Genomic DNA, 15106 nt, shown 5'->3' on the forward strand with positions numbered 1-15106 from the left:
TGGTAGATGTGCAGGTGAATGAGCCTCTGATAGTGTGGCTGATGTTATTAGGCCCTCTGATGGTGTCCCCTGAATAGATATGTGGGCACAGTTGGCAACGGGCTTTGTTGCAAGGATAGGTTCCTGGGTTAGTGGTTCTGTTGTGTGGTATGTAGTTGCTGGTGAGTATTTGCTTCAGGTTGGGGGGCTGTCTGTAGGCAAGGACTGGCTTGTCTCCCAAGATTTGTGAGAGTGTTGGGTCATCCTTCAGGATAGGTTGTAGATCCTTAATAATGCGTTGGAGGGGTTTTAGTTGGGGGCTGAAGGTGATGGCTAGTGGCGTTCTGTTATTTTCTTTGTTAGGCCTGTCCTGTAGTAGGTGACTTCTGGGAACTCTTCTGGCTCTATCAATCTGTTTCTTCACTTCTTCAGGTGGGTATTGTAGTTGTAAGAATGCTTGATAGAGATCTTGTAGGTGTTTGTCTCTGTCTGAGGGGTTGGAGCAAATGCAGTTGTATCGCAGAGCTTGGCTGTAGACAATGGATCGTGTGGTGTGGTCAGGGTGAAAGCTGGAGGCATGTAGGTAGGAATAGCGGTCAGTAGGTTTCCGGTATAGGGTGGTGTTCATGTGACCATCATTTATTAGCACTGTAGTGTCCTGGAAGTGGATCTCTTGTGTGGACTGGACCAGGCTGAGGTTGATGGTGGGATGGAAATTGTTGCAATCATGGTGGAATTCCTCAAGGGCTTCTTTTCCATGGGTCCAGATGATGAAGATGTCATCAATATAGCGCAAGTAGAGTAGGGGCGTTAGGGGACGAGAGCTGAGGAAGCGTTGTTCTAAGTCAGCCATAAAAATGTTGGCATACTGTGGGACCATGCGGGTACCCATAGCAGTGCCGCTGATTTGAAGGTATACGTTGTCCCCAAATGTAAAATAGTTATGGGTAAGGACAAAGTCACAAAGTTCAGCCACCAGGTTTGCCATGACATTATTGGGGATAGTGTTCTTGACAGCTTGTAGTCCATCTTTGTGTGGAATGTTGGTGTAGAGGGCTTCTACATCCATAGTGGCCAGGATGGTGTTATCAGGAAGATCACCGATGGATTGTAGTTTCCTCAGGAAGTCAGTGGTGTCTCGAAGATAGCTGGGAGTGCTGGTAGCGTAGGGCCTGAGGAGGGAGTCTACATAGCCAGAGAATCCTGCTGTCAGGGTGCCAATGCCTGAGATGATGGGGCGCCCAGGATTTCCAGGTTTATGGATCTTGAGTAGTAGATAGAATATCCCAGGTTGGGGTTCCAGGGGTGTGTTTGTGCGGATTTGATCTTGTGCTTTTTCAGGGAGTTTCTTGAGCAAATGCTGTAGTTTCTTTTGGTAACTCTCAGTGGGATCAGAGTTTAATGGCTTGTAGAAAGCGGTGTTGGAGAGCTTCCGAGCAGCCTCTTGTTCATATTCCGACCTATTCATGATGACGACAGCACCTCCTTTGTCAGCCTTTTTGATTATGATGTCAGAGTTGTTTCTGAGGCTGTGGATGTCATTGTGTTCTGCATGGCTGAGGTTGTGGGTCAAGTAATGCTGCTTTTCCACAATTTCAACCCGTGCATGTCGGCGGAAGCACTCTATGTAGAAGTCCAGTCTGCTGTCTTGACCTTCAGGAGGAGTCCACCTAGAATCCTTTTTGTAGTGTTGGTAGGGAAGTCTCTGTGGATTAGTATGTTGTTCAGAGGTATGTTGGAAATATTCCTTGAGTCGGAGATGTCGAAAATAGGATTGTAGGTCACCACAGAACTGTATCATGTTGGTGGGGGTGGAGGGGCAGAAGGAGAGGCCCCGAGATAGGACAGATGCTTCTGCTGGGCTAAGAGTACAGTTGGATAGGTTAACAATATTGCTGGGTGGGTTGAGGGAACCATTGCTGCGGCCCCTTGTGTTATATTTATCTGGGAGATTGAAGCCTTGATGGCAGATCCCCCTCTTTACAGTTCTTTAAGGACAAGGTCTCCTTACATCCACACCCTAAATTGTTGCCTAAAGTTCTGCTGGAGTTCCATCTTAGTCAATTATCTATCAGTTTTTTCCCCAAGCCAGATAGTTTTCTACATTAGGGATTCTCAACCTTTTTCTTTCTGAGGTCCCCACAACATGCTATAAAAACTCCACGGCCCACCTGTGCCACAACAACTTGTTTTCTGCATATAAAAGCCAGGGCTAGCATTACTGGATAGCAATTGCCCGGGGCCCCACGCCACAGGGCGCCCCACAAAGCTAAGTTACTCAGGCTTCTGCTTCAGCCCTGGGTGGTGGGGCTCAGGGCCACAGGCTTCAGCTCTTCGTGGCAGGGCTTAGGCTTTCTTCCCTGGCCCCAGCGAGTCTAACACTGGTCCTGCTTGGCGGACCCCCTGAAACCTGCTCGCGGCCCCCCAGGGGGCCCCGGACCCCTGGTTGAGAACCACTACTCTAGAGGAATCCTGTTTACATATCCTGGATGTTAGTAGAGCATTGGCCTTTTACTCAGATAGGACCAAGCAATTTAGAAAGTCACCTAAGCTCTTCATTTCCTTCCTGGATAGGTCTATGAGGTCATCAATCTCTACTCAGATACTATTGAGATTAATAATACATCCAGATATCCCTTGTTATGATGCTGCTGCGGGCATTCATCTCTCCCTCCACCCAAAAGGGTGATAGCACATTCAACTAGATTGCAGGAAATGCTACGGCATTACTGAAGGCTATGTTGAAATATGTAGAGCTGCTACATGGGCTTCAATGCATATGTTTTCAAAACATTACGCCCTGATCCATGCAGTCAGAGCCAATGCAGCACTTGGTTCTGCAGTGCTATTTTCAATTCTGGACTCTATTCCAAACCTCCCTCCTCTATCTGGGGATACTGGTCAGAAGTCAGTTGAAGTGGAGCACCCATAAGGACACTACTTGAAGAAGAAGAGATTGCTCATGTTATGCCATCACTGAAGTTTTTCGTGGTGCATGTCCCTGTGAGTGCTCCACTACCCACTCTCCTTCCCTTCTGCTTTGGACTGTTATTTGGGGGATGTTTGGATGGAGAATGAGCTGAGGGCATTTCACCCACGCATCCCTATATGTCCTGATTATCCAGTACAAGGAGGCATAGGGCGCCTATGTGGGTTGAACGGACGCTGCTAAGTAAAAATCTCTGACAAAGGGCTTGAGAGATGCATGCACACCTGAAGTGGAGCACCCCTGGGGGGACACATCTCAGAGAACCACAGTGGCTGCACAAAGTGCGTAACCTCTTATTTACTTTCATTTTTCGAGAGCTATGGAAACAAATCTGCCTTGTTCTACTTACAGCAAAGGGAAGCAAATTTGTGTAGATCTCATGGGGATAATTAGTTTTGCTTGACTATTTTTGAGGGGAGCAGTTAAAACTATAAAAGGAGCCTCTACCCCCATGGCATTCTCTCAGGGGAAAACGTGATTTTAAAAAAATACAACATTGTCTATTTATGGTCATGGATCACACTTAAATGTTCAGTATTTAAAGTAGAGGATGCATTGCTCTTTTCCTGCTGATTTATCTAGGGCTGGACTATTAGACCACTGGGTGGATCTAGCTAACTGGAATGCCTTTCCCTCTGTTTGCCTTTCCCTCAGAGGGCTGTTGCGTGCAACTTCATGTTGCAGAAAGAAAGTTTACACACAAGGAATATATTAATATCTTCCAGATGCCACACTGTGATTGTCAATAATGCACATTTTCAATTCCATATAACAAGTGATTATAATAAAGCTAGCTAGTTATGCTAGGTCAATGAAGTATTCCCCACTTTGACTCATTTTAGCAAGAACTAAATGAAAATAGAAATGAGGGAGTCTATTTTAAAGACATGTACAGTTGGGGACATAGGATTTTCAGATTGTCCAGAGACAAAGCATCCTTCTTTGATACCAGCTTGTTTCTTTGCCTTTGAGAAGCCAGTGTAGAATGTGAAATTACTTTTCCTCGTGTGGATGACAAGTATGATGCTCCCTTTAGTGGGGATCAAGGGAGTGTAGAGTGTGTGCACTCCTGAGCTGAATTATGTTGTTTTTTGTTTCCTCCTTGCAGTGAAGAAAACCTGTGCAGAATCAGACTTCACCTGCAACAATGGCCACTGCATCCCAGCCAGGTGGAAATGTGACGGTGAAGAGGAATGCCCTGATGGGTCTGATGAATCAGAAGTGACGTGCAGTGAGTACTGTAGATAATCTATGTGTCTTGTGAAAATAGAAATGGTTTAGAATGGTACAGAAGACAGAGTCACCTGCCCTCCTGAAGTTTGCAGGATGATCCCAATTTTCAGAGTTCAGTTATAGAATAAGTTAGAGATGGAAAATTTCTGTTAGGTCATTCAGTCCTAAAGTTCCCGACAGTGTTCCCCTCTAAGCCGCACACCTGCGCGGTGATACAAATCAATCAAGTGCCATGCACTTGATTCGTGGAGCCACGCACATCCGGTGACTTGTGTTCAGGTGCCTCTCCCCCCGCCGCTCTACTGTCATGCTGCTCCTGCCCTCTGCCTTGGAGCCCCTGGCCAGCTACTCCCAGGACCCTCCCAGAGCAGGCAGGGAGAGGGGGGCACTGATGTCGAGGTGTCCCCCTCTTCCCTGCCAACGTACCCCATGTCTGCAGAGTGGAGGAGGAGGAACAGGGCCTGGGAGTTAGAGCTGCTGGCTTCTACAGCAGTCTGAACGAGCCTTCAGACTGGAGAGTGCCGCTGTGCTTAAAGAGACAGCGCCTGGTCTCTCATACACTTCCCCAGCAGCCAGCACACACACACGCTGTCTCTGTCTCTCTCACACATACACACACTCTGTCTGTCTGTCTCTCTCTCTCTCTCTCACCTCCCCACACATACTTATGTTATTGTTGTTGGTTTTCCTTCTTGGTACTTCCTGCAATGTACATATATTCTTTGGAATTTTATTCTTTTAAAGTGCTGTTATTTTAGGATTTTTGACAGATCTATGCATTTCATAATTTTATTTCTCTCTTATGCTTAAATTTGAGTGGTGAGTTCTAAAATGCCTAACCTGTCCTGGCTGGAGAAATTATCCCTATGGTAACTTTTTAAAAATAACTATTATAGCTAGGTTTTTTATTTCTCCTGGTGGCGCACATCCACACATTACGCCAATATTAGTGAACATAACAAATTCATTCCACACATGGATGGAAAAAGTTACAGGGACCATTGGATCCCAACCTTTCAAGTAACTGTAGCAGCTTACGAGACTAAGATGTAGGCTGTACCACCCAGTGCCTGTCTCAGTTGTATAACTAGGATTAAAAGCAGCCTTAGCTGTGTTGCAAATTAGAATTCAGAGAGCTGGATAGGTCATGGTTAGCAACGGTGCACAAGAGATTGGCACTGAATCTTATCATGAAAGAGAAGGAATCTAGAGTACCATGTGTAAGAGCTTGGAATATTAGTACTGATACATATACCAGGAGCCACTGCTCTAATCCCTTCCCCAAAGGGTGTAACATTATTCCCTGTAGTATTTATTTAATATCCGGTGATTTTGCATTGTTGGTCGTTGATTAGGGTTGGAAGAGACCACTGCTGAGGTCTCTTCCAACCCTAATCTTCTATGATTCTATGATTTGGAGTCTGAACTAAACCGATTGTAATCAATGGGCTTTGGATCAGGCCCTTTAAGAAATTCAGATTTATTCTGTATTGGATTGTGACATTCTGAAATTCATCATGCTGCAGTGCCTTTCTCTTGTGTTGCAATGCCACAACTTTGTAACACTACCGTGTCATAGCATTGTGTCAGTGATTTTTGTCTTGGAAGATGAATGAAGAAAGGTGAGCCCTGTAACAGAAGAAGGATCAGCTGTGGGGAAAAACTGAAGCAGAAAGTCACTACAGCAAACACTCCTTTCAGTTTAGCGTCTTTCATAAATGCACCAGTTTAGTAAGAGGCAGGACAAACGTGGCCTTGGTTCAGTGCATTTTACCTTTATCCTTTCACTCTTTATGAGAAGGTTCATCCACTTTCCATTGGTCTGGAATACTGAAGAGTTATTAAATATTGACTGGTGCTGAATAGAAGAGGCACCTCCCAAGGAAACTGGAATTGAAACACTTGCTAGCACATGAGCGTGCATGCGTTGTGTGTTCATGTTGTGCTTGGGAGGACCAGAGTAAACTAATATAAACCACACATTGAATTTTCAAGTCATGTACTGCACAAATGTATTCCCATGGGTCAGCAACAGTGACAAGAAAAGTATTTTATCTGACTTCACCAGCGTGCAGCACAAGAAGAATATACAATTAACCATATTTTTTATTTATTTTTAAGCCTGATAGCCAGTTCTGCATTGCTACTTAATTGAGAAAGATAACTGTGCTTCTCTCTTGCAGGAAATAAGTGGATTATTTTTTTCAAGCCATAGACAGAGTACTGAAATAATTACCTGAACAATGGCATTAACATATTTATATACTGTATGTGTTTTGGTCTCTCTGTCCCTCCAGCCCCCTTCTTAGTCCAAAGCTCTCTTATTAATGCTGTATCCACTATCTGATTGTCACTGGATGTGGGTTGAATAAATAAGCAGTTCCATTCCCAGCAGTCTCTGTCTGTAAACCTCCTATCAGAGGCAGCAGAATGGTCTATGTTTAGAGCACCAGTTCAGCATAAGGCCCACAAGTGTTTCTTTTGACCTCCATCTCCTCTAGCACGTATGCACGTATTTCCTCGAAGATCAGCCTTCAAGCTGTGTACGAGGCTTGGATTGTGCAGGGACCCGAGTACCAGCCTTGTTAGCCATTTTATGAATGTGACTGTGCTGTCCCAAGGGGTGAGCTTTTGCTTGAAACCTAACGAGAGGCTGAATGAAGTCTGAGTTACTTTCAGGTCAGGTGGTGCATGGGGGAACTGTGCCCTTGAAACATCTTTCCTTGTAATATGAAATGGGAGTGGGAAGGAGAGTGGACTGTGTCACCTCAGACAAACAAAAAAACCCTTTGGTGGGAGAAAATTTTTTTGCTGTTAGGAGACGAGCTTGAGCAGGAAATCAGAAGCTTATTGAAGAGAGTGGGGTACCAGTATGGAAGCAGTTTTCTCTTTGTATTTTTAATTAAGACAGCTTTCAAACCATATCAAACAGCATGGCAGAGTGGGATGGTGGGAAGCTTCTCTTCTTTGTTTAAATAAGATGATGTCATAATCCCACCAGGGAAAAATGTCCTCTTAGTTGGGGCGCTGAGAATTTTCTCCAGGGAATGCTCTCTCCTTGCAGAAACAATAGGCCCTGAAGCTTAACACGGTACATTACAAAGCATCTGTGGCCACCTAGGGTTTCATGGTTGTCACTCTGCTGCACAGCTTGGCCACTTGGTACATCATAGTGACAAGAGATCCTCCTGCTTCACAAGCACAGGCCCTGACCGCTGGAGCTAAAGGAGAATCTCTGTTAGCCGTTAGCGGAACAGGGTCTAAAACACACAGTTGAAGCAGCACTGATTCTTTCGTGTAGTGGGCAGTGCTACACCTACACACTGACCAGTTCACTACCCTAATATAGTGGCCATGAATAGCTTGCACTGCCGTTAAAGCTGATGTCCAATTTCGATTCTCTTCCGCTTTTCAGTTGCTAATAACTTTCTCAAACAAACCTTCTTACTGGTGAAATTTTCCATTCTTCATCTCATCCTAAAGGTGTTTGGTTCTTTATTGTAAGTTTTAGGCAGATCAGTTCAGTTTTGTGTAGAGAGTGAAATGACTCCTGTATCAAAGTTCACAAAGGGCCGTATATGGCCTTGGGTCCACCCTGCTACTAACTACTCTTAATACAGTATGAAAATCTGTCTCCTCCCATGTTCCAGTTAGAGACCTAAAAAAAAGAAAAATCTGAAACTAGAAATGTGAAATTTGGCTTGTTTCATAGGATCATTGAAATTGAAAGTTCATACCTGTTTGAAGAAAATCAAGCAAGTAGTTTTAAAGTTCTGAGAATTGAAAGTTATCAGTTTTACATGGACACTTGTAGAATTTTCCTCTCTGTTTTTTTTATACCTCACTTCTAAGAGATTTCAGGTGGAGTTCAGGCTGCTCAGCAACTCACAGGACCAAACCCATAATTTATAAGTATGCGTTGGTTGTGTGGTAAATTTAGCATAGTGGGGGAAACTGTTCCAGTGTTCTGTAGGTCTTTCTACCACCATCACTTGGGGCAGAAGTGTGGTTATAAACCCTGTGGGCTATCAAAGGAAAAACTATTGGCTACATTCTTTTATTTTAATGTTCTACCCCTAACTTAAACACCGCACCCCACTGTGTGTGAACACAATCTGAGGACAGTTTCATAGCTGTAATAATATGGTGAAAAATCAGTGAGAGGTGAAATGTACATTCTAACAGTCTGGAAGATCTTATTCCTATATGGTCCCTCCCATCTTCTCTGCTCTCTTCCTCTTTTTGGTCAAAGCATTGCTGAGTTTGTGCCTGTGGTCGGAAAACACCTGTAGGCCCCTTTAACTGTCTCATTTTCCTTTTTGAGAATGCATCGCGGCTCAGTATTGGACAAGGCCCAGGCATGCCAATTCCCTCAGAAAAGAGCAGTTAGGGGAACTGAGATTTCTCATCGCAGGAGGATCAAACTCATTTTTAAAATTAGTTGCTATTAGAGAGACCACATAACTGGCAGCATCTTTGCCAGATCCCAGGTTCATTCCTAAAACAATATATCACCTAGATTAACACAACACTGGGGCATTGTCCATTGGAGCCAGTGAGGGCAAAGCACTGACATGCTTAATGTTACATTTTAAAAACACTTCCAGCTTAGAATATTGTCAGAACTGATTCTATTCTCCTTCTCAGTACTGACATCTGACCAGTTGCTAAATGGCTTTAACACTCTGGACACAGCTGGATCTTTCTGATTTGTTGTTAGTGATGTCATGCCCATGTCTATAATGCTCAGTAAAATGCAACAGTTTATTTCCCTTATTTGCATGTATAAAATCCCTTTTCCAGAAGTAGAAAAACACTCTTTGCTGGGCTTTCCTACATGCTTATTGCACTTCCCAGGGCACTGAAGTCCCTCAGTGTCCGTGTGCCCTGTGATGTGGTGACAGCATCATCATTGCGCAAGATTCGGTTATTTTTTGATATAGGTAATCATGAACCCAAGTGCCACCCCAGTGACACTGTTCCTGTTCTAGAGTTAATTGTCTGGGAGCAGTTCCATTCAAAGTTTCCTCTTTCAGGGATTTTACAACTCAGCCCATTAGAAGAAATGTGGTTGAAACTTTGTGCTTAAGAGCCCAGCCTGAGAGCTGATGTTTTGTTTTAGTAAACCAAAAAAACCAAACAGTTTCTTTAGCCATTGGTGAGTTATAAAAGCAGAAGATGGAGAAGATTCAAAGGTGGAAAAGACTTTTACTCCCTGCGAACTCAAAAAACTGATGGTGTGGGACAGGCCTACCTGATTCTGAAGGGTAAGTCCCCCTGCTCAGTGCTTCAGAGGAATGTGAAAACGCCCCAAAAGCCCAGTAAGGAATTCCTTCCTCAACCCTGAGTGTGAATACAGAGCAGTGGGGTGAAAGAAGTGAACAATCTGAGAAACTTTCACACACTTCCATATTCAAAGTTAGGTTATTTATTTTCACTGGGGGTTCAGAGTCATCTAGTTAGTGAGAGTTTGCAGGATTGCTCCCCAGGTTGGCTTTTTAAGGCTTGTTTACTGTGATTAGTTTTGTAGCACAAACTGATTTGTAGCACAGACTCAACAGCAACTACACACCACACAACAGAAGCACTAACCCAGGAACCAATCCCTGCAAAAACCCTGTTGCCAACTCTATCCACATATCTATTCAAGGGACACCATCATAGGACCTAATCACATCAGCCACACCATCAGGGGCTTGTTCACCTGCACATCTACCAATGTGATATGTGCCAGCAATGCCCTTCAGCCATGTACATTGGCCAAACTGGACAGTCTCTACACAAAAGAATAAATGGACACATATCAGACATCAAGAATTGTAACATTCAAAAACCAGTAGGAGAGGACTTCAGTCTCCCTGGACACTCAATAACAGACTTAAAAGTGGCCATTCTTCAACAACAAAAAACTTCAAAAACAGACTTCAGCAAGAAACTGCAGAACTGGAATTAATTTGCAAACTTGGCACAATCAAATTAGGCCTGAGTAAAGACTGGGAGTGGCTGGGTCACTTAAAAAAAAGTAATTTTCCCTCTGTTCATACTCACACCTTCTTGTCAACTGTTGAGAATGTGCCACATCCACCCTGATTGAATTGGCCTCTTTAGCACTGACCCCCAACTTGGTAAGGCAACTCCCATCTTTTCATGTGCTTTATATTTATACCTGCCTACTGTATTTTTCACTCCATGCATCTGATGAAGTGGGTTATAGCCCACAAAAGCTTATGCCCAAATAAATTTGTTAGTCTCTAAGGTGCCACAAGGACTCCTCATTGTTTTTGGTGATACAGACTAACACGGCTACCCCTCTGAAGACTGATTTCTGTTTCTCTCTTGGAAATTTGAAACAGTACAATTATCCAGCAAGGTATTTTTGGAAATGGTTACTGCGCGCAAACAACCCTCTCCTTTTTCATCTGTTTTCAGGCAGATCTTTAGCCCAAACATTTGCACATCTCCTCAGGTTCACCCAAGCAAATTATTCATACAGTGTGAGTTTCAAAGTGTCTCCATCAACTCTGAATGTCCTATCACTTTATGCACTAGTATATGGTTAATGAATTTGTTGAGTCTCATTGAGTTTTTTTCAGCCTTTGGGAAAACTTGTCTATCTTTCTTTTCTACTAACTGATCGATTTGGAGATCTGTTGTAGGCTGGAGCCTGCCCCCTCTGAAGTCAATGGTAAAACTTCCATTGACTTAAATAGGAACAGGGTGAGCCCCTAAATCAGGAGAGGTGAACTGTCTCTGAAAGCCATATTAACTCAGGAATTTTTACAGTCAGCTAAGAGGCAGGACTCACTGGCAGGATCAAAAAGTTGTATTAAATGAGGTTGAAAATTATTTTTTTAAATTCATACTAATGGGGTAGAGCTTACTGTTAAAAATATACTTTACAAATGAGATGTCACAGAGAGATGGGTGAGACACGCCAGGAACAAAGAAATAGCTGATGCCCATACCAAGCTGCTGCTGCTGGAAGGGGAGGCTTGACACACACACAAAGAATTGTATCTGTGTTGCTAGGAGAGGATGAAATCAGCTAATTGTGGACATCTGCTTTGGGATGCTAACTGCCAGGATCACTTTTCTTGTGATTCTGATCAGATTGTGCCTTTGTGGATTTCGGTGGTGGCCCCTATTTAAGCATTCAGCCTCTCAGTTAATTGAAATTCAGCACCTTATAATGATGCCAATATGCAAAAGCAAATAAACTTAACATTTTGTTTTCAGTGTTATTTTCAGATAAACATCAGAGTACAACCAACATAAAGTTTCCTTTGAGGAATAAGTATTCTCCTTCTGTCTTAGAGCAGCATTGTTGTGTCTCCTTCACTACAGCCAGGAAATTCTCTGAATCCACGCTCACTGCTATAGATCAGCCAGCAAAAGGTGCTCTGAAATAATCATGCATTTAATTTTTATGGTACCAGTTTGCTGTTCTATTCTAGGTGCCTCACCAACAACATCATTAAAAATCTATCAGATAGGAGTAGTTGGAAGCCTGTTAGGGTTTAGTTAATCCCCCGCCTACCATGAAAGCCTATCAGCAGCTATTTTGAGATGCAAGGTGAGCTGTCTGCATCATAGTAATATCAAGTGCATGGGAAATAACTGCTCACAGAAGCTTAATACAGTAGAGAAGAACACCACAGCCAGGTGAAACTACAAGGAGAACTTCAGTAGGTAGCAGGTATACTATCTCACATTAGGACATAGTGAGAACACCAAAGTGCATCATGGGAACTTTCAATAATCAAAGGAGGTCAGGGGAGTTCAGTTTTATCCATCCAAAAGACGGCACCTTTAACAGCACCGTGCCCTCTAACACCATGCTGGGACACAGTGCTTTCTTCATGTTGGAGTTACTGGTTCATAATGACTCAGTGGTCACCTAGTACCAAATTCTGCAGCATCATGGGTTTTCCTTGGCACTTTTTCTATAAAATTCTTTTAAGCTTGTGAAACTTGGTGTGATCACAGGCCATAGTGAAATGGCTGGAGACAAAATTTAATAGCAGGAATGTTGACGGTTGCACGTAGAGGTACAAAACAATAGAGTGTGTCATTACTGCCCAATCCAAAATGAACTTGTTTTCCTATTATCACAGTTTTGGAAAGTGTTACGTCCTTACCTAGGCTGTATATTGGCTCCATTTGACATGTGATGGACTCAGAAAAGGGTGAGCAGATTTCCTTGGACCTCTGCATTGAGGACATTGTCCTTTACAAGTGAATTGCCTTGAATTTCTAGGAAGCAAATATTAAGCAGTTTATTTTGTACTATCTTCCATCCAATTTCTTGACGCTAAAGAATGGGTTGGGGATTTTCTTATTGAGCTAGCAGAGACTCCTTGCAGAATTACAGCTTTAGCCACCTGATATTGTTTCACCCTAGTAACTGAACCGTCTGCTTTCTCGCAGCATTTGAAAAGGGAAATTTTAAATACCCTCTGAAGTATTTTGGTTATTTAATCAGAGAGACAATTTAAAAAAAAAAGCTCCAGAGAAAATAAAAATTGCTAACAAATGGTAATAGCGCTGATGGGAACACAAACTAAACGAATAGAAAAAGCAAGTGAAAATCTGAGCTAGCAAACTCTAGCCTCAGGACATTGTATATGTATAATGAGATCAAGGAATTCAGGCAGCATAAATTTAGCACTGACTTTTTTTTCCTCATCGGACACGTGACACTTTCCCAGTGAATACCAGAAATTATTATACAGAAAAATATAGTGGGGAGTTTGGGGGGATTGAAAGAGGAGAAATCTAATACCATATTACACATAATAGAGCGATGATTTAGCGAGGATAGGTTTAATGAGCAGCACTCATGCAAATTGATCTTTAAATGGAGATATAATTTGCAGTCAGACTCTGAATTTGGATCTCAGATGCCAGCACCAGAAAGTCAGACAGTTTGTGCTCTCTTTTATTTCTAAATGGCAGCTCAGAGAACATGACAGTTTTATTTTTAATATATTCTATTCTGTGGTCCTGAAGAACCTAGCATGCTGCTGGTGTTTTATAAAAAGTGTATTATAATGATTATTTCAGTCCTGTGGATTTCTGTTAAGTTGCACCAGGTGAAATACTGTAATTGCTGACATGTCTTTCCTCCCTTCTACACATCTGCTCCCAACTTCTGTCTCCTCATTTACCCCAAAATAAATTGTTTTTGTGTTATTCCTCTTTGATCCAGATCTACTGCATGACTGACTTGGTTTGGGGACATTACTGTAGGTTTCTGCAAAGCAAGTTGTTAGACTGTTTCTTGCCCTATGAGACTTTAGTCCTGGAGGGGAATGATGGAATGTCTCATTTAGGGCATCACACAAATACTGGGTCATTGAACTTTGAGCAGGAAAAAAAATAGGCCAAATCAGTCAGAGAGAATCAGATATCAAGTTCTGGGACCTGGGGCTGTACTGCAGACAGAGATTCCCTGTGTCTTTTACAAGAGTGGCAATTAACAGAGCAATCCTATTAGTATACACTGTGATGCTTGATGTTGGGTTTTTTTAGATGGGGTAGGATAAATTCTCGAGGACCCTTCTATTTTATGAGTAGTTATACAGATGGCTGAATATCCCACAAGAATTTCAAGGAATTACAGATTAGATGATTGAATATCAGATGCCCCGGGGCCTGTTTTTACAATGGATAAAACAAACTCCTTGGTTTCACTGCACCAAACGGCAATTTTTTGCATAAAATACAGCAGCTCAGATAATAGCAATGTTAGTGTTCTCCAGCAGAACAATGGGACAGATGGAGCTATGCTGAAGACCATGCCCAAACTCTTCACTACATTTATAAGGCAGACAGGCTAGAGAATACAGAAATGTAATTATGAAAATTTCCAGTTACAAAATTATCATGCCTGGTGTGGCGATGTAAGAGGAAGAAAGAAGACAGCCTGATTTTCAGATACTCAGACTGAAGCTGCAGTGGTAATAGAACAGTCATTTCTGGACTTGCTTACAGTGTTTGTTGTAGCTGTGTTGGTCCCAGGACATTAGAGAGACAGGGTGAGGCAGTATCTTTTATCGGACTAACTTGAAAGCTTGTCTTTTTCACCAGCAGAAGTTGGTCCAATACAAGGTGTGACCTTGGCTCTCTAGTTTCTTGACTTGTCAACTTGATCAAATCAAGTATGGAAGTCACCAAGACAGAATAAAGATGGAACACCATTAGGGCTTTTTTATAGTCTCTTTTTTCTGATTATCACTATACTTTAACTCCATACCCAGGATAGTTTTCATATTGTTCACAAACCTCTGTCAGCATATTACCAGTTCCAAGTATAATTAGGAAGGATTCCAATTTTAAATCTTGATATTCTAGCTCAGTGGTTCTCAACCTTTCTAGACTACTGTATTCCTTTCAAGAGTCTAATTTGTCTTGTGTACCCCAAGTTTCACCTCACTTAAAAACTGCTTGCTTGCAAAATCAGACATAAAAATGCAAAAGAATCACAGCACACTATTACTGAAAAATTGCTTATTTTCTCATTTTTACCATATAATTATAAAATACATTGATTGGAATATGAAAAGGAGTACTAGTGGCACCTGAGAGACTAACCAATTTATTTGAGCATAAGCTTTCATGAGCTACAGCTCACTTCATCGGATGCATTCAGTACATTTCAGCATGATACTTGAGCGGTCTGCGTCTCCTGTCAGGGAGCATGTGAGCTGCTTGCACATACTAGCGAACCAGGGACAGATGCTGGTGAGCCTGGTGCCCACACTGGTGGGCAGGGCTGAGGGCAGTACAGCCACACTGGAAGAGTTGCCTGCATGGGGCGCTGGCTCCTGTGATTGCCAGCCCAACATAGAAAATTAGGGTTGGAAGGGGCCTCAGGAGTCATCTAGTCCAACCCCCTGCTCAAAG

The 15106-nt window shown here is 42.7% G+C and overlaps 1 protein-coding gene across 2 annotated transcripts in view; it reads left to right on the forward strand.

Moving 5' to 3' along the window:
- LRP8 (LDL receptor related protein 8) overlaps positions 1 to 15106 on the forward strand; it is a 298522-nt gene that overhangs the window by 161814 nt on the left and 121602 nt on the right. For both annotated transcript variants that reach the window (XM_073357653.2, XM_073357654.2), the window contains exon 3: positions 4077 to 4199. In XM_073357653.2, the coding sequence (XP_073213754.1) occupies positions 4077 to 4199 (123 nt within the window). The remainder of the gene's footprint in view (positions 1 to 4076; positions 4200 to 15106) is intronic.

This window comes from Lepidochelys kempii, chromosome 8, assembly GCF_965140285.1.
Source record: "Lepidochelys kempii isolate rLepKem1 chromosome 8, rLepKem1.hap1, whole genome shotgun sequence".
Classification (NCBI taxonomy): domain Eukaryota; kingdom Metazoa; phylum Chordata; order Testudines; family Cheloniidae; genus Lepidochelys; species Lepidochelys kempii.